Raw genomic sequence first — 20,432 nt, forward strand, 5'->3', positions numbered from 1 at the left:
GGTCCATCATCAAATGTGAGATTTACAAGGAGGGAAAACAGTACACCTCTCTGAACAGTGTCTGGGAGGCTGTGGTTGCTGCTGCGCGCAATGTTGATGGTGAACAGATCAAAACACTGACAGAATCCATGGATGGCAGGCTTTTGAGTGTCCTTGCAAAGAAAGGTGGCTATATTGGTCACTGATTTGTTTTTGTTTTGTTTTTGAATGTCAGAAATGTATATTTGTGAATGTTGAGATGTTATATTGGTTTCACTGGTAAAAATAAATAATTGAAATGGGTATATATTTGTTTTTTGTTAAGTTGCCTAATAATTATGCACAGTAATAGTCACCTGCACACACAGATATCCCCCTAAAATAGCTAAAACTAAAAACAAACTAAAAACTACTTCCAAAAATATTCAGCTTTGATATTAAATGAGTTTTTTGGGTTCATTGAGAACATGGTTGTTGTTCAATAATAAAATTAATCCTCAAAAATACAACTTGCCTAATAATTCTGCACTCCCTGTAATAATACAATAATATATACAATAATATTGCTTTAATTCTGGTGCTAGTAAGTTTAAAATTGTTTGTTATTTGTCTTTTGAGTGGATTTACTGCATATGTATTTCCCTTTAAAAGTATCAAACTGTAGTCTTACTCAATGTAAGATGTTTCTATGCAGCAGGTTGAATCTCTTGATGTGTACATGTTTGTTTGCAGACTTTTTATTCTTATGATGTTGTAACACCAAGTGTATCTATAATTGTTGATGTCTCAATGGAGTACCAACTAATAAATAAATAAAATAAAGACTAAGACATACTTCTGTAATAGCACTAATAAACAGAAACAAACATGATTCCTTTATTGACTAAGAAAAGAAAAAAAATATTAAGAAACTAGATGATTTTTTTTTTTAAGAATGCAAAGTCTTTTCTTGAGACATAATGGAGAGGAAAATCATGTGGGAAGAAACCCAGCAATGTAAAGAAAATTCTGTAAGCAAACAATCTTGAGACATTATGCCTAACGAGAGTCATGAGACATTATGCCTAACGAGACAGTCATGAAACATTATGCCTAACGAGACAATCATGAGACATTATGCCTAACGAGACAATCATGAGACATTATGCCTAACGAGACAGTCATGAGACATTATGCCCAACGAGACAGTCATGAGACATTACGCCTAACGAGACAGCCATGAGACATTACGCCTAACGAGACAGCCATGAGACATTATTCCTAACGAGACAGTAATGAGACATTATGTCCAACGAGACAGTCATAAGACATTATGCCCAACGAGACCGTCATAAGACATTATGCCCAACGAGACAGTCATGAGACATTATGCCCAATGAGTCATGAGACATTATGCCAAACAAGACAGTCATGAGACATTATGCCAAACGAGACAGTCATGAGACAATATGCCTAACGAGAAAGTCATAAGACATGCCTAACGAGACAGTCATGAGACATTATGCCTAACGAGACAGTCATGAGACATTACGCCTAATGAGACATTACGCCTAACGAGACAGTCATGAGACATTATGCCCAACGAGACAGTCATGAGACATTATGCCCAACGAGACAGTCATGAGACATTACGCCTAATGAGACAGTCATGAGACATTATGCCTAACTAGATAGTCATGAGACATTACGCCTAATGAGACAGTCATGAGACATTATGCCTAACGAGACAGTCATGAGACATTATGCCTAACGAGACAGTCATGAGACATTACGCCTAATGAGACATTACGCCTAACGAGACAGTCATGAGACATTATGCCCAACGAGACAGTCATGAGACATTATTCCAAATGAGACAGTCATGAGACATTACGCCTAATGAGACAGTCATGAAACATTATGCCTAACGAGACAATCATGAGACATTATGCCTAACAAGACAATCATGAGACATTATGCCTAACGAGAGAGTCATGAGACATTATGCCTAACGAGACAGTCATGAGGCATTACGCCTAACGAGACAGCCATGAAACATTATTCCTAACGAGACAGTCATGAGACATTATGTCCAACGAGACAGTCATAAGACATTATGCCCAACGAGACCGTCATAAGACATTATGCCCAACGAGACAGTCATGAGACATTATGCCCAATGAGTCATGAGACATTATGCCCAATGAGTCATGAGACATTATGCCCAATGAGTCATGAGACATTATGCCAAACAAGACAGTCATGAGACATTATGCCAAACGAGACAGTCATAAGACAATATGCCTAACGAGAAAGTCATAAGACATGCCTAACGAGACAGTTATGAGACATTACGCCTAACGAGACAGTCATGAGACATTATGCCCAACGAGACAGTCATGAGACATTATGCCCAACGAGACAGTCATGAGACATTATGCCTAATGAGACAGTCATGAGACATTATGCCTAACTAGATAGTCATGAGACATTACGCCTAATGAGACAGTCATGAGACATTATGCCTAACGAGACAGTCATGAGACATTATGCCTAACGAGACAGTCATGAGACATTACGCCTCATGAGACATTACGCCTAATGAGACATTACGCCTAATGAGACATTACGCCTAACGAGACAGTCATGAGACATTATGCCCAACGAGACAGTCATGAGACATTACGCCTAATGAGACAGTCATGAGACATTATGCCCAACGAGACAGTCATGAGACATTACGCCTAATGACACAATCTTGAGACATTACGCCTAATGACACAATCTTGAGACATTATGCATAACGAGGCAGTAATGAGACATTATGATTACCGAGCTAGTCTAGAGACACTACTCCTAATGAGTCAATCTTGAGACATTATGCCTAACGAGACAGTCTTGAGACGTTTTGCTCAAGAAGACAGTCTTGAGACACTGAGACAGTATTGATACATTATGCCTGAGTCTTGATATACCCTGAAGAATAGGCTGACAACGTTAAATACATCCAACATGAAGAAGAGACATAAATCTTAGATATTATATTATTATGCCTAAACAAGAGACAAAAACACGACTTCATTGAGATAGCATGTATTGAGATATGTTGTGCTAGTCTTTAGAAATGGTGTCTAAAAAGAGGTTTAGTTGGTTGTAAATTCATTAGAACCTACCAATTGGATGGCTGACCTATGACACAGACCCCACCCAATGCACAGCCTACATTTATATAAATAAGAGATCCAGACTACCCAAGTGTCATGTTCATGGGTGTATGTCTTTAAGGCCTCCAAACTTCCTATAAAAGGGCACCTCCCCCTCAGACTCATTGCTAGGTAATTTGTTCCTGAAGCAGAGATCGTCTCATCTAGGACCCTGCCAGCCTTGTGTATTCCTCATACGGAACTTAAATATAATCTGTGGATTATTCAAAACTAACTACAAATACTAACAGCTTTAGACCAGTAACTTGCAAACTTGAGACTTGACGAACTAATCGTTTGTTTCTTTGTTCCCTTTGACGGCTCACAGCTTCACAGCCTTTCATCTCTTGTAATCGGGGCCCTCTCTCTCTCCCTGTCAGCAGCGCTATTGAGCCAGCTCACCTCCCACAACAAGCACGGAGAACTCAGTACTGGTGACGTCATCAGACGCCGCTCTTACCTTGTTTGCAACGGATTCATCTCCTGCACGCTTCCAACTCTCTCAGCATAACGGTATCGTTAATAATAATATATTAAGTAATATTGTTGTTCATCATCATTGCATTGGGAATACTTGCTGCTTTACTGAACTTTTCATCTTCATTGCATTGTGAACGCTTGCTGTTATATTGATCTTTCATATGCTCTAAAACTAACAACAGACTTACGCTGTATCCTATATCTTCTCTGTGACTGATTCCTGCATAAAGACCTTAACTGTTTCTCTGCCATATTGGGATTCTAGGCCGTTGCAATCATTTCTCTTACCAAAACGTTCTAATACAAGTTGCTTTTGAAATTAACCAATGCTTGCCTAAAACTGCAACTAATCGTTATCCATAGTTATTATCTCTTTACATTTGCTTGTTTGTAACTTTAGGAGTATTGCAATACAGTTACATGCTATAGAGATTCTCTAATACCATCTAATAATTAGGGATCCTGATTTGGGCTCAGTCTCATTTCTCCCTATATTTACCATCTTATGATTGAAAAGTCATCCCCCAGTCTGTGAGCATAACAGGATTTATTAGGTCTCTTTTGAGTCCGTGGTTTGGTGTGACACTGGGTGGTGCAAGGTAAATTCCTGTTTCCACATATCACTAGGTTGTGTAAAAGTTTCCCAGATCATTTGCATAAGCATCACACCAAGGGGGTCAATAAAAATGGGACCTGCTTCTCCTGTTAGAATACAGGAAAGGTAAGTGAACTTGACTTTTTACTTTTTTCTTTGTAATCAGAAAACATAAATTATGCTTAGCTGATAATTTCATTTCCATCGTTGGGAGGAGAGTCCACGGCTTCATTCATTACTTGTGGGAAATAAGAACCTGGCCACCAGGAGGAGGCAAAGACACCCCAGCCAAAGGCTTAAATACTCCTCCCACTCCCCTCATCTCCCAGTCATTCTGCAGATGGAACAAGGAACAGTATGAGAAATATCAGGGTATAAATAGTGCCAGAATATAAATTAACTTAGGTCCTCCCACCGGAGCTACGGGCGGGAGCTATGGACTCTCCTCCCCACGATGGAAATTAAATTATCAGGTAAGCATAATTTATGTTTTCCATCTAAAGGGGAGGAGAGTCCACGGCTTCATTCATTACTTGTGGGAACCAAATACCCAAAGCTCTAGAGGACACTGAATCAAAACGAGAGGGCAAAAAGAGGCGGACCCTAATCTGAGGGCACCACAGCCTGCCACACCTTTCTCCCAAAAACTGCTTCCGCAGAAGGAAAAACTTCAAATTTGTAAAATTTTGTAAGGAGGACCAGGTAGCTGCCTTACAAATCTGCTCCATAGAGGCCTCATTCTTAAAGGCCCAAGAAGAAGTCACAGCTCTAGTAGAATGAGCCGTGATCCTCTGAGGAGGCTTATGCCCCCCTGTCTCATAGGCTAAGCGAATCAAGCTCCTCAACCAAAAGGACTGAGAAGTAGCAGAGGCTCACTGCCCCCTGCGCTTCCCAGAATACACCACAAAAAGAGATGAAGACTGTCTGAAATCCTTTGTAGCCTGAAGATAGAACTTCAAGGCACGAACCACATCCAAATTATGAAGTAACCTCTCCTTTGAAGAGGAAGGGTTATGACACAAAGAAGGAACAACGACTTCCTGATTGATGTTACGGGTAGACAACACCTTGGAAAGAAACCCCAAACCGGTGTGAAGAACAGCCTTATCCGCATGAAACACCAGATAAGGAGGCTCAAATTGCAAGGCCGCCAGTTCAGAGACTATGCGCGCTGATGCAATAGCCAATAGGAAGAGGACCTTCCAGGACAGAATATTAATGTCAACAGAATGCATAAGCTCAAACGGAAACCTCTGCAACACCTTGAGGACCAAGTTTAAGCTCCATAGGGGAGCGGAGTGTCTAAAAACAGGCCTGATTCTAGACAGAGCCTGAACAAAAGACTGAATATTGGGAAGCTCAGCGAGCCTCCTATGTAACTCGCTGAGCTTCCCAATATTCAGGAGGAAGGACAAAATCCTGGATACCTTCACCTTGTGCCAAGGATATCCATGCTTCTCACACCAGGAAAAGTCCTCCACACCTTATGATAGATGCGACGAGTGATCGGCTTCCTGGCTTGAACTAGAGTATCAATCACACCTTCAGAAAATCCTCTCTTGGCTAAGACTAGGCGTTCAATCTCCACGCAGTCAGCCTCAGAGAATCTAGATTTTGGTGATGAAAGGGACCCTGCTCCAACAGATCCCTGCGACAGGGTAGCCTTCATGGCGGAGAGGATAACACCCCCAACAGATCCGCAAACCACGTCCTCCGCGGCCATGGCGGAGCAATCAGAATACCCGAGGCTTGCTCCTGTTTGATGCAGGCCACTACACAAGGTAAAAGTGGTAACGGAGGAAAAATGTAAATTAGATTGAACCCCCAAGGCACCGCTAAGGCATCTATCAGCTCTGCCTGGGGATCCCTGGACCTATCTGGGTAGCTTGCAATTGAGTCTGGACGCCATGAGATCTATTTCCGGCGTTCCCCATCTGACACAAATCTTCGCAAACACCTCAGGGTGGAGAGACCATTTCCCCAGATGGAAGGATTGCCTGCTGAGAAAGTCCGCTTCCCAGTTGTGCACACCTGGAATGTGTATCGCTGAAAGCGAGCAATTGTGGGACTCCACCCACTCCAAAATCCGAGACACCTCCCTCATAGCTAGGGAGCTTCTTGTACCTCCCTGATGGTTGATGTAAGCCACCGAGGTAATGTTGACGGTCTGGAATCTGATGAAGTTAAACAACCCCAGGCCATGCCTTCAGAGCATTGTAGATTGCTCGAAGCTCCAGAATATTTATCGGGAGGAAAGACTCTTCCTGAGTTCATTGTCCTTGTGCCAACCTGGCACCCCAAAAAGCTCCCCATCCTGACTGACTCACTTCCGTGGTCACAATCTCCCAGGACGGCCTCAGGAAGGAAGTCCCCAGGGACAGTTGTTTTGGACGGACCCACCAAGAGAGGGATCTCCAAATCTGAATGTCCAGGGATATCTGCTTTGATAGATCTGAATGGTAGCCGTTCCACTGCCTAAACATGCACAACTGAAGAGGTCTGAGATGGAACCTGGCGAATGGAATGACATCTATGCTGGATACCATTAGCCCGATCACCTCCATACATTGAGCCACAGAGGGCCTTGATGAGGACTGAAGGGCAAGACAGGTGGACGCAATCTTCCTGCATCGCTGAACTGTGAAAAAAATCTTCATGGATCTCGAGTCTATTATCGTGCCCAGGAACTCTACCTGTTGCTGGGAACCACGGAATTCTTTCCTGAGTTGATCTTCCAACCATGAGATTGGAACAAGAGCAGAAGAACCCTCGAGTGATCCTCTGCGAGACTGAACGACTGAGCCTGGACTAGGAAGACATCCAGGTAGGGCGCCCCAGCAATGCCTCTGGATCTGGCATCTGCAAGTAGCGCCCCCAGAACCTTTGTGAAGACTCTCGGGGCCGTCGCCAGACCAAAAGGAAGGGCCACAAACTGGAAGTGTTGTTCCGGAAACTCAAATCTGAGAAACTTGAAGTGGTCCCTGTGAATTGTAACATGAAGGTAAGTGTCCTTCATGTTTATTGTCGTCATGAACTGCCCCTCTTGAATTAGGGGTAGAATAGATCTGATCATTTCCATTTTGAACGATGGAACAGCCAGAAACTTGTTTAAACACTTAAGGTCCAGAATCGTGCGGAACTTGCCCTCTTTCTTTGGAACCACAATAGTACCCTAGACCCCTTTCTGCTTGGGGTACTGGTACGATAACACCTAGAGAGGACAGATCCCTCACATATTCTAGAAAAGCCTCTCTCTTTTCCGGTCTTGAAGACAGGTTTGACAGGAGGAATCTGCCCCTGGGCGGACGGGACCTGAATCCTATCCTGTAACCCTGGGCGACAACCTCCAGAACCCAAGGGTCCTGAACGTCCTGCAACCAGGCTTCGGAGAAGAGAGACAATCTGCCCCCTACTTGGTCCGGAGACCGGTCAGGGGCCGCCCCTTCATGTCAATTTTGTCTCTGCGGGTTTCTTGTTCTGCTTGGACTTGTTCCAAGTTCTCTTGGACTGATCCGCTTTCGCGGAAAGGGACGAAAAGTAGATCCTTTAGGCTTAGCCTTCTTATCCTGCGTTAGGAAAGCTCCCTTGCCTCCCGTAACTGTGGATATGATCGAATCCAATCCTGGACCGAACAGAATCTTTTCCTTGAAAAGGCAGGGACAACAGCCTCGAATTAGAGGTCATGTCCGCAAACCAAGACTTTAGCCACAGAGCCCTGCAAGCTAAAACAGAAAAACCTGAAACCTACAGGCAAATAATTTGCATATTGGCATCGCAAATGAAAGAATTGGCGACCTTCAACGGCTTAATCTTCTCCTGTATCTCATCGATGGAAGTCTCCCCCTTGACCATATCACACAGGGATTCACACCAATATGTCTCTGTGACGAAAGGCAAAGAATAACTGGGGGATGAGGGGAGTGGGAGGAGTATTTAAGCCTTTGGCTGGGGTGTCTTTGCCTCCTCCTGGTGGCCAGGTTTTTATTTCCCACAAGTAATGAATGAAGCCGTGGACTCTCCTCCCCTTTAGATAGAAAACTAATATTTTTTTGTAATTATTATTATCAGTTATTTGTAGAGCGCCAACAGATTCTGCAGCGCTATAAACATAGGCATGGTATACAAGGTAACATTTATAGGTATCAAATGGGTAGAGGCCCCTGATGAGAGTTGCACTGTTGTAGTCAGCTCTTATGAAGGTGATCTGCAAACAGCTGGGCTCATAGGCTTACATACTAAGAGGGTACAAGGGAATAGCAAAGGAGGAGAAGAACTGAGGTTAGGAAAGGTTAGTGTAGGTTTTATGCATCCTTGAACAGTAGAGTCTTTAGGGAGCGATTGGAGCTTTCAAAACTAGGGGAGAGTCTTGTGGAGCGAGGCAGAGAGTTCCATAGAATGGGAGCCAGTCTGGAGAAGTTCTGTAAACAGGAGTGTGAGAGGTAACAAGAGAAGAGGAGGTATTGAGCAGAGCGAATAGGACGAGGGGGGGTGAGTATCTGAAGACAATGAAGGGATTGGCAGTGAGGTGCAGCAGATGAATAGCGACCTGTAAGGAAGATGAGCCTGGCAGAGGCATTCATTATGAATTGTAAAGGAACTAGGCAGCAGCTAGAGAGACCATAGAGGATAGAGTTGCAAATCTTGAGGTGGAAAAGGAGAGTGGATTTAAATCTTAGTTGTTTCTTCTGTAAGGAAATGTCTAATTTTAGAGATGTTTTTAAAGTGGAAGCAGCAGGATTTGGCCAAGGACTGAATGTGGGGAGTGATAGAACGATCTTTAGTCAAGTGAGACCCCAAGACATCGGACATGTGGGGTAGGGGTATTGGAGTTATCGACAGTTATAAAAAAATGGGGGGTGGAGATTTTGGACAGGGGGGGGAATAAGAAGCTCAGTTTTGGAGAGATTTAGCTTAAAGGGACAGTCTAGTCAAAATCAAACTTTAATGATTAAGATAGGGCATGGAATTTTAAACAACTTTCCAATTTACTTGTATCATGAAATTTGCTTTGTTCTCTTGGTATTCTTAGTTGAAAGCTAAACCTAGGTAGGCTTATATGCTAATTTCTAAACCCTTGAAGGCATTTTATCTGAATGCATTTGAAAGTTTTTCACACCTAAAGGGCGTAGTTTATGTGTGCCATATAGATAACATTGTGAGAGGGCACTGACTGGCTAAAATGCAAGTGTGTCAAAAGAACTTAAATAAGGGGACAGTCTGCAGAGGCTTAGATACAAGGTAATCACAGAGTTAAAAAGTATATTACTTTAACTGTGTTGGTTATGCAAAACTGGGGAATGGGCAATAAAAGGATTATCTAGCTTTTTAAACAATAACAATTCTGGAGTAGACTGTCCCTTTCAGGTAGTGAGAGGACATCCAGGATGAGATATGAGAAAGACAGTTAGTGACACGGGTTAGCAAGGAAGGAGATAGGTCTGGTGCAGAGACGTAGATTTGAGTTTCATCGGCATACAAATAATAGATATTGAAACTCATGTGACTTTATTAAGGAACCTAATGATGACATGTAGATTGAGAAGAGAAGTGGACCGAAGACAGAGCCTTGCGGTACCCCAACAGAAAGTGGTGACGGGGCAGAGGATGCCCCAGAGAAGGCTACACTAAAGGTACGGTTTGACAGGTAGGAAGAGAACCATGAGAGGGCTGTGTCGCAAATGCCGAAGGATTGGAGGGTTTGGAGCAAAAGAGGGTGGTCAACAGTATCAAAGGCTGCAGACAGATCAAGGAGGCTAAGCAGAGAGAAGTGCCTTTGGATTTTGCTGTAAGTAGGTCGTTGGTAACCTTAACGATTGTTGTCTCTGTGAAGTGATGGGGTCGAAATCCAGATTGCAGTGGGTCAAGGAGGGAGTTTAATGTAAGGAAATGAGATAGACATGCATGTACTAGCTTTTAAAGAAGCTTTAAGGCAAGAGGGAGTAGGGAAATAGGGCGGTAGTTGGATGTGGAGGTTGGATCAAGAGGTGTTTTGAGGATAGGTGTGACCAGCCAGTATGTTTTAGAGATGGAGGGAAATATACCAGTTCTGAGGTAGAAGTTGAAAATGTGTGTGAGTATAGGGGTAAGGGTAGAAGAGAGAGAGGAGAGGAGCTGTGAGAGGATGGGGTTGAGGTGACAGGTAGTGTGGTGACAGGAAAGTATAAGGGAAGAAACTTCTTATTCAGTAACAGAGGCGAAAGAGCAAAATGTATGGCTATGTGGGTTTTGGATGATTGCAAGCTTTTGAGGGGGTGGGAGACTGGTAGTATGCTGAGAGCTGATTTTGTTATTGAAGTGGCTGGCAAAATCTTGAGCTGAGAGAGAAGTTGTATTAGGAGGTGGGGGGGGGGGCGGAGAAGAGTATTAAAAGGGGAGAACAGATGTTTTGGGTTTGAAGAAAGGATATAAGAGTAGAGAATAATTTTGCTTATACAGGTTAAGGACAGAATAGTAGGAGTTCAAGATGAATGTGTAGTGAAGAAAGTCAGCTGAACTCTGATATTTTCTCCAGTGTCGCTCAGCAGTACGGGAACGTCTAGGTAAGCTACCGTGTCAGAGGAGTATGTCAGGGCTGAGAATGAGGGTGTTATTTCCAAGCTATGGGTTTTAACACTTAGAAAGGGGGCTTGATATTGGATTGTGGAGGCATCTAAGGTGGGAAGAGCTTTGTGGGTATTTTTAGTCTATGGGGTGATAGACTTTTAATCAATTAAAAGTGATGGGGTTATTGCAGCAAGAATCACATCAAAATCAGCTCCATAGTTACATACAAGATGGCAAAGGTGACTTTAACTATACCCAAGGACCTGGGTAGATATAAAATGCTCCAAAGAAATAAAGTGTTTTATTATTTCATTACCATAATTCCATTAACATTTTCTTTGAAGACTGTGCTAAGGCTGTCTAAACACTAACATACCTTAAAAGGGATATTGTACACTAGATTTTTCTTTGCATAAATATTTTGTAGATGATTTATACAGCTGATTTTCCGACTCCTAACTAAGCCCAAACGTGTCAGGTGTAGACCCAGGTCTGCAAACAGCTGCTCTGTTTGTCTAAAGGGTCCTTTCATGTGCAGGGAAGAGCCGGGTGTCTGCTCCTTCTGATTTTCCAGCCCCTTTCACTAGGTGTCCCTGGGAGCCTTTTAAGTAAGTTTTTAAAAGGTTTTATATTGGATTTTTATATCAGTATATGTGGATATTTTAAACAGCTAAAAACATAACGTATCAAAATGAAAAACAGCAAATCTATATATAATTTTATACAATTCCTACTCTTACTTTCCAATATTAAAGGGACTGTAAAGTCAAAATGAAAAACTTTCATGATTTAAATAGAGAATACAATGTTAAAGGACCTGTCAACACAATAGATTTGCATAATCTACAAATGCAAGATAACAAGACAATACAATAGAACTTCAAATGAGTAGTAGATTTTTTTTCTGACAATTTTAAAAGTTTTATCTTTTTCCACTCCCCCTGTACCATGTGACAGCCATCAGCCAATCACAAATGCATACACGTACCATGTGACAGCCATCAGCCATTCACAAATGCATACACACTTATTCTTGCACATGCTCAGTAGGAGCTGGTGACTCAAAAAGTTTAAATAAAAAAGACTGTGCACATTTTGTTAATGGAAGTAAATTGGAAAGTTGTTTAAAATTGCATGCTCTATCTGAATAATGAAAGTTTCATTTTGATTGAGTGTCCCTTTAAGCAACTTAACAATTTACTTATATTATATAAGCATCATTCGCTTGGTATCCTTTGTTGACAAGTATAACTAGCTAGGCTCAGGATCAGCAAAGCATTACCACGAGATAGCTACTGATTGGTGGCTGCATATAAATGCCTCTTGCCATTGGCTCCCAATGGGTTCATCTTGCTCCCTGTAGTGCATTGTTGCTCCTTCCTAAGGATACCAAAAGAATGAAGCAAATATAATTCAATAGCTAGTGTAATTTAAAAAAAAGTATCATGGTGCTTTCATCTATACATGTTGAAAACAGTCGACTCTGGAGCATATTTCTATACAGATTTATCTAAAATATTGTTATTTCTTACTTATGATTCAGATAAAGCATGGACTTTTAAAAAAACAGAATTTATGCTTACCTGATAAATTACTTTCTCCAACGGTGTGTCCGGTCCACGGCGTCATCCATTACTTGTGGGATATTCTCCTCCCCTACAGGGAAAGGCAAGGAGAGCACACAGCAAGAGCTGTCCATATAGCTCCCCCTCTGGCTCCGCCCCCCAGTCATTCAACCGACGGTTAGGAGAAAAAGGAGAAACTATAGGGTGCCGTGGTGACTGTAGTGTATAAAGAAAAAGAAAAAATTTTCAAACCTGATTAAAAAACCAGGGCGGGCCGTGGACCGGACACACCGTTGGAGAAAGTAATTTATCAGGTAAGCATAAATTCTGTTTTCTCCAACATTGGTGTGTCCGGTCCACGGCGTCATCCATTACTTGTGGGAACCAATACCAAAGCTTTAGGACACGGATGAAGGGAGGGAGCAAATCAGGTTACCTAAACAGAAGGCACCACGGCTTGCAAAACCTTTCTCCCAAAAACAGCCTCCGAAGAAGCAAAAATATCAAATTTGTAAAATTTGGCAAAAGTGTGCAGAGAAGACCAAGTCGCTGCCTTACATATCTGATTAACAGAAGCCTCGTTCTTGAAGGCCCATGTGGAAGCCACAGCCCTAGTGGAGTGAGCTGTGATTCGTTCAGGAGGCTGCCGTCCGGCAGTCTCATAAGCCAATCGGATAATGCTTTTCAGAGCGGCAAGGAGAATGACTGGGGGGCGGAGCCAGAGGGGGAGCTATATGGACAGCTCTTGCTGTGTGCTCTCCTTGCCTTTCCCTGTAGGGGAGGAGAATATCCCACATGTAATGGATGACGCCGTGGACCGGACACACCAATGTTGGAGAAAAACTTTCTAATTTACTTCTATTATCAATTTTAATTTGTTTTCTTTGTATCTATTGTTGAAAAGCAGGGACATAAGCTCAGGAGCCTGCACATGTCTGGAACACTATATGGCAGCAGTTTTATCCACTATTTCCTGCCATATAGTGCTCCAGACACCCACGTAGGTGTCTCTTCAACAAAGAATATCATACGAACAAAGCAAATTTGATAATACAAGTAAATTGGAAACATTTGAAAAATTGTCTGCTCTGCCTGAATCACAACAGATTTTTTTTTTGGTTTCATATCCCTTTAATTGATTTAAAGGGACACAAAACCCAATTTTTTTTCTTTAACGATTCAGATAGAGCATACAATTTTAAACAACTTTCCAATTTAGTTCTCTTATCTAATATGCTTCATTCTCTTTTGTTATGCTCAGTGACTGCTGCTTGGTGGCTGAACATAGATGCCATATGGGATTGGCTCACCCAAGTGCATTGTTGTTTCTTCAACAAACGATAGCTAAAGAATGAAGCAAATTAAATAATATAAGTAAATTAAATTGTATTCTCTATCTGAAATATGAAAGAAAAATTTTGGGTTTCATGTCCCTTTAATAAATTCCCTTTTTGTGTCCATTACATCCACCACTGACAATGACTGATAGAGCTGTCAAAGCAACAGCACTGATTCAAATAATGCCATAAGGACATTAAACAGCTCCTGCTTTTGTGCAACAATTGTGTATTGTCCCACATTCCCTAGAGCAGTGATGGGTAACCATGGCGCTTTAGATGTTTCGGAACTACATTTCCCATGATGCTTAGGAACTCTACATTTCCCATGGTGCTCAACTAGACTGCAGTTCCGAAACATCTGGGATGCCAAGGTTAGTTATCACTGCCCTAAACTAAACTAAACTGCCATATGTGCTATTGAAATTTCTTTGCGGATATTTCAGAAATAAGTCTGATACACATACTATGTTGAAAGTAAAGCTGTTAACCTATAATTTCAATAAAGATTCCTGTAGAAAAAAAAAAATTGCATTTGTTTACTTATAAAAAAATAGGACATGGAAATCTGGCTCTTTACCTCTACACAGGTCTCAATTTCAGAGAACTGGTTCATAATGGGCAGAATCGACTCCATGGAACTTCCACACTGCAGGTCTGATTTGTTTCCCACTAGGATTATGGGAAGTCTGAGCAAGAGATGTAAGCTTTGTTTAGTAGTTGTATTTCAGGTAACCTTTGTAATGCATTTATGTAACCTTGCTGTAAAAAACATCCTTACCGTGAACTTCGTTCCACGTTGCCGTTTACCAATGGTATCCATTTAGAAGCAATCTGAAAAAAGAAAAGTAACTTAATTAACAATGACACTGCAAAGTAACTAAAGTGAAATACAATTACTAAATAAACATAAGATAGATATACAAATTCAAAGTCATCAGTACTCGCTGGATATTTATATATATATATATATATAAAAAAAAAATATATATATATATAAATAAAATTAAAAAAAAAAAAAAAAAATATATATATATATATATATATATATTATTATTATATTATATATAGTGGATATAAAAAGTCTACACAACCCTGTTAAAATGTCAGGTTTCTGTGAAAAAATAGACAAAGATGTGTGACACTTGTATCCTGAATCATGGCGTTTTCAGCCATTATGTTGTAAACAGTAAGATTGTCTTGAAAAAGGCTGTCTAGAACAGCCGAAACGTCGACTTTGCTATGTTGTGAAATACATAAATAAAAAGAAATATTTTTGGAAAATACCTGTGAGTGGCCTCCCACTTTTTCCAATATATATATATATATATATATATATATATATATATATATATATATATATATATATATATATTAAATGTGGTATTAGTTTAATTCATTGAAAGCTTGCTAATAAGACCAACTTTTAATCACATCATTCCATTCAAAATGCCTAAGATCACAGAATTTAAAAGACATAAAAACAAACATACTTTTGCATCAGCAAGGCCACTCTCAAAGAGAAATCAGCAAACAAACTGGATACTGAAGATGTGGAATTCAAGCTGCTATAAACAAATTTGAAGAATCAGGAGAGGACAAAAAAAAGGACTGGAAGGCCAAGAAAACTTTCAAAATATGATGAGAAGTTTCTCAGAGTTTTTTCTTTAAGAGACCGGAAGAAGTCCAGCAAGGACCTACCGCAGCATCTGGCAGCTTCATCAGGAGTCCAAGTTGACCCTTCTACAGTAGGAAGAAGCTTGATTAGGAATGGTCTTTGTGGAAGGGTAGCAGCCAAAAAAAACACTTTTTCAGAAGGGGAACAGGGTGAAAAGGCCAAGATATGTTAAAGCTCACAAAGATTGGAATGAAGATCAGAGGAAAAGAGTATTATGGAGTGATGAATACAAGTTTGAAAATTTTGGATCCAACTGTCGACAATATGCGAGAAGAAAAGTTGTCGAGAGATGGAAGAATGAGTGTTTCCGGCCTTGAGTGAAACATGGTGGAGGGTCTGTCCTGGTTTGGGGCTGCAATTTTGCCAGTGGTGTTGGCTATATTGTCCGAATTGATGGGATCATAAATGCTGAAAAGTACAGACAGGTTTTTATTCATCATGCCATTCCTTCAGGAAAGCCCCTGATTGGGAATGTTTTTATTTTGACAGTCATGGACTGGCCTCCACAGAGTCCAGACCTGAATATTATAGGGGCAGTAAGGGATCATCTGGACAGAGAAAGAAATAAAAAAGACAACCTAAATCTAAAGAAGAACTCTGGGAAGTGCTGAAAGAAGCCTGGTATAACATACCAGAAGATTACTTCAGAAAACGTCAGGACAGTCTCCCCAAAAGAGTTCAAGATGTGCTTAGGGCCAAGGGAGGTCACACTAAATACTGATTTTTGGCTGAAGAAGCCATTTTGTTCTGAAAATTGTGTTTTTTTAAATTTGGGTACATATTTTCTGTTTGTATATAATAAAGAGACCGAAAAATAAATATGGGTGGTCATTAAAACTTTGCTAAAACAACAAATCTAATTGTGGCCTAAGACTTTTGCACAGTACTGCACATATATATATATATATATATATATATATATAATAAAGATAAGAATCCCTTTGCTATACCTCTAAGCAATAGATAAAATAATAAATATAATAAAATATGATAAAATATATCATTATAAAAATCAGCAACACATCAATGTATAACAATATATTATGTATGGAAGTCCATCAAATGTTGGCGGCTGAAAAACACAAGACAGAGGAACCCCAGATCCTCAGATGAAAAAGATACAGCAAAAGTTTGAAATTCAGACTTGAGTGTCCCTTTGACTGGCATTTGCATTTCAGAACACAAAAAAACAAACCAAAGACGCAGAGGATTGTGACATACTGTTGGGGAAAAAATGGTCAATTTTAATAATTTTCTTTTTAAAAATTATAGTAATAAAAAAAAAAAAAACATAATTTATGTAAGAACTTACCTGATAAATTCATTTCTTTCATATTGGCAAGAGTCCATGAGCTAGTGACATATGGGATATACAATCCTACCAGGAGGGGCAAAGTTTCCCAAACCTCAAAATGCCTATAAATACACCCCTCACCACACCCACAATTCAGTTTAACGAATAGCCAAGCAGTGGGGTGATAAAGAAAGGAGTAGAAAGCATCAACAAAGGAAATTTGGAAATAATTGTGCTTTATACAAAAAATCATAACCACCATAAAAAGGGTGGGCCTCATGGACTCTTGCCAATATGAAAGAAATGAATTTATCAGGTAAGTTCTTACATAAATTATGTTTTCTTTCATGTAATGGGCAAGAGTCCATGAGCTAGTGACATATGGGATATCAATACCCAAGATGTGGAGTTTTCCACTCAAGAGTCACTAGAGAGGGAGGGAAAAAATAAAAACAGCCATATTTCGCTGAAAAAAAATTAAATCAAAGCAGAAGAATCAAACTGAAACAGCTGCCTGAAGAACTTTTCTACCAAAAACTGCTTCCGAAGAAGCAAATACATCAAAACGGTAGAATTTAGTAAATGTATGCAAAGAGGACCAAGTCGCCGCTTTGCAAATCTGATCAACTGAAGCTTCATTCTTAAAGGCCCACAAAGTGGAGACTGATCTAGTAAAATGAGCTGTAATTCTTTGAGGCGGGGCCTGACCCGACTCCAAATAAGCTTGATGAATCAAAAGTTTCAACCAAGAAGCCAAGGAAATAGCAGAAGCCTTCTGACCTTTCCTAGGACCAGAAAATAAAACAAATAGACTGGAAGTCTTCCTAAAATCTTTTGTAGCTTCCACATAATATTTCAAAGCTCTTACCACATCCAAAGAATGTAAGGATCTCTCCAAAGAATTCTTAGGATTAGGACATAAGGAAGAGACAACAATTTCTCTACTAATGTTGTTAGAATTCACAACCTTAGGTAAAAATTGAAAAGAAGTCCGCAAAACTGCCTTATCCTGATGAAAAATCAGAAAAGGAGAGACTCACAAGAAAGAGCAGATAGCTCAGAAACTCTTCTAGCAGAAGAGATAGCCAAAAGAAAAAACACTTTCCAAGAAAGTAGTTTAATGTCCAAAGAATGCATAGGCTCAAATGGAGTAGCCTGTAAAGCCTTCAGAACCAAATTAAGAATCCAAAGAGGAGAAATTGATTTAATGACAGGCTTAATACGAACTAAAGCCTGTACAAAACAGTGAATATCAGGAAGTATAGCAATCTTTCTGAAAAATAAAACAGAAAGAGCGGAGATTTGACCTTCAAGGAACTTGCAGACAAACCCTTATCCAAACCATCCTGAAGGAACTGTAAAATTCTAGGAATTCTAAAAGAATGCCAGGAGAATTTATGAGAAGAACACCATGAAATGTAAGTCTTCCAAACTCTATAATAAATCTTTCTAGAGACAGATTTACAAGCTTGTAACATAGTATTAATCACTGAGTCAGAGGAACCTCTATGACTTAGAACTAAGCGTTCAATTTCCATACTTTCAAATTTAATAATTTGAGATCCTGATGGAAAAAACGGAGATAGTAGGTCCGGCCGTAACGGAAGTGGCCAAGACGGGCAACTGGACATTCGAACCAGATCCGCATACCAAAACCTGTGTGGCCATGCTGGAGCCACCAGCATTACAAAAGACTGTTCCATGATGACTTTGGAGATCACTCTTGGAAGGAGAACTAGAGGCGGGAAGATGTAAGCAGGATAATAACACCAAGGAAGTGTCAGTGCATCTACTGCTTCCGCCTGAACATCCCTGGACCTGGACAGGTATCTGGGAAGTTTCTTGTTTAGATGAGAGGCCATGAGATCTATCTCTGGAAGACCCCACATCTGAACAATCTGAGAAAACACATCTGGATGGAGAGACCACTCCCCTGGATGTAAAGTCTGGCGGCTGAGATAATCCGCTTCCCAATTGTCTACACCTGGGATATGCAAAGCAGAGATTAGACAGGAGCTGGATTCCGTCAAGTATTCAAGATACTTCTTTCATAGCTTGGGGACTGTGAATCCCACCCTGATGATTGACATATGCCACTGTTGTGATATTGTATGTCTGAAAACGATGAACGGTTCTCTCTTTAATAGAGGCCAAAACTGAAGAGCTCTGAGAATTGCACAGAGTTCTAAAATATTTATTGGTAATCTCGCCTCTTGAGATTTCCAAACCCCTTGTGCTGTCAGAGATCCCCAAACAGCTCCCCAACCTGAAAGACTCGCATCTGTTGTGATCACAGTCCAGGTTGGCCGAACAAAAGAAGCCCCTTGAACTAAACGATGGTGATCTATCCACCATGTCAGAGAGTGTCGTACATTGGGATTTAAGGATATTAATTGTGATATCTTTGTATAATCCCTGCACCATTGATTCAGCATACAAAGCTGAGAAACTTCCATTCACATAGCCACTGAAGGGAATGACTGAGACTGAAGGTGCCGGCAGGCTGCAACCAATTTTAAACGTCTCTTGTCTGTTAGAGACAGAGTCATGGACACTGAATTTATCTGGAAGCCTAAAAAGGTGACCCTTGTCTGAGGAATCAAGAAACTCTTTGGTAAATTGATCCTTCAACCATGTTTCCGAAGAAACAACACTAGTTGATTCGTGTGAGATTCTGCAGAACGTAAAGCCTGAGCTAGTACCAAGATATTGTCCAAATAAGGAAACACCGCAATACCCTGTTCTCTGATTACAGAGAGTAGGGCACCCAAAACCTTTGAAAAGATTCTTGGAGCTGTTGCTAGGCCAAATAGAAGAGCAACAAATTGGTAATGCTTGTCTAGAAAAAAGAATCTCAGAAACTGATAATGTTCTGGATGAATTGGAATATGAAGGTATGCATCCTGCAAGTATATTGTGGACATATAATGTCCTTGCTGAACAAAAGGCAGAATAGTCCTTATAGTCACCATCTTGAAAGTTGGTACTCTTACATAACGATTCAAACTTTTAAGATCCAGAACTGGTCTGAATAAATTTTCCTTCTTTGGGACAATGAATAGATTTGAATAAAACCCCAAACCTTGTTCCAGAAGAGGAACTGGCATGATTACCCCTGAAGACTCCAGGTCTGAAACACACTTCAGGAAAGCCTGAGCTTTTACTGGATTTACTGGGATACGTGAGAGAAAAAATCTTCTCACAGGAGGTCTTACTCTGAATCCTATTCGATACCCTTGAGAGACAATGCTCTGAATCCATTGATTTTAAGCAGATTTTATCCAAATATCCTTTAAAAACCTTAATCTGCCCCCTACCAGCTGAGCTAGAATGAGGGCCGCACCTTCATGCGGACTTAGGGGCTGACTTTGGTTTCCTAAAAGGCTTGGATTTATTCCAATTTGAGGAAGGCTTCCAATTGAAGGCAGATTCCTTGGGGGAAGGATTTAATTTTTTGTTCCTTATTCTGACGAAAGGTACGAAAACAGTTAGAAGCCTTAGATTTACCCTTAGGTTTTTTATCCTGAGGCAGAAAAACATAATTTATGTAAGAACTTACCTGATAAATTCATTTCTTTCATATTAGCAAGAGTCCATGAGCTAGTGACGTATAGGATATACATTCCTACCAGGAGGGGCAAAGTTTCCCAAACCTCAAAATGCCTATAAATACACCCCTCACCACACCCACAAATCAGTTTAACGAATAGCCAAGAAGTGGGGTGATAAAAAAAAAGTGCGAAAGCATAAAAAATAAGGAATTGGAATAGTTGTGCTTT

The 20,432-nt window shown here is 40.5% G+C and overlaps 1 protein-coding gene across 1 annotated transcript in view; it reads right to left on the reverse strand.

Moving 5' to 3' along the window:
- Positions 1-20,432, reverse strand: part of RHOT2 (ras homolog family member T2) — a 390,839-nt gene that overhangs the window by 277,394 nt on the left and 93,013 nt on the right. The window contains 2 exon segments of the mRNA XM_053694715.1: positions 14,262-14,370; positions 14,463-14,515. Of these exon segments, the coding sequence (XP_053550690.1) occupies positions 14,262-14,370; positions 14,463-14,515 (162 nt within the window).

The sequence above is a fragment of the Bombina bombina genome, chromosome 11 (genome assembly GCF_027579735.1).
Source record: "Bombina bombina isolate aBomBom1 chromosome 11, aBomBom1.pri, whole genome shotgun sequence".
Lineage (NCBI taxonomy): Eukaryota > Metazoa > Chordata > Amphibia > Anura > Bombinatoridae > Bombina > Bombina bombina.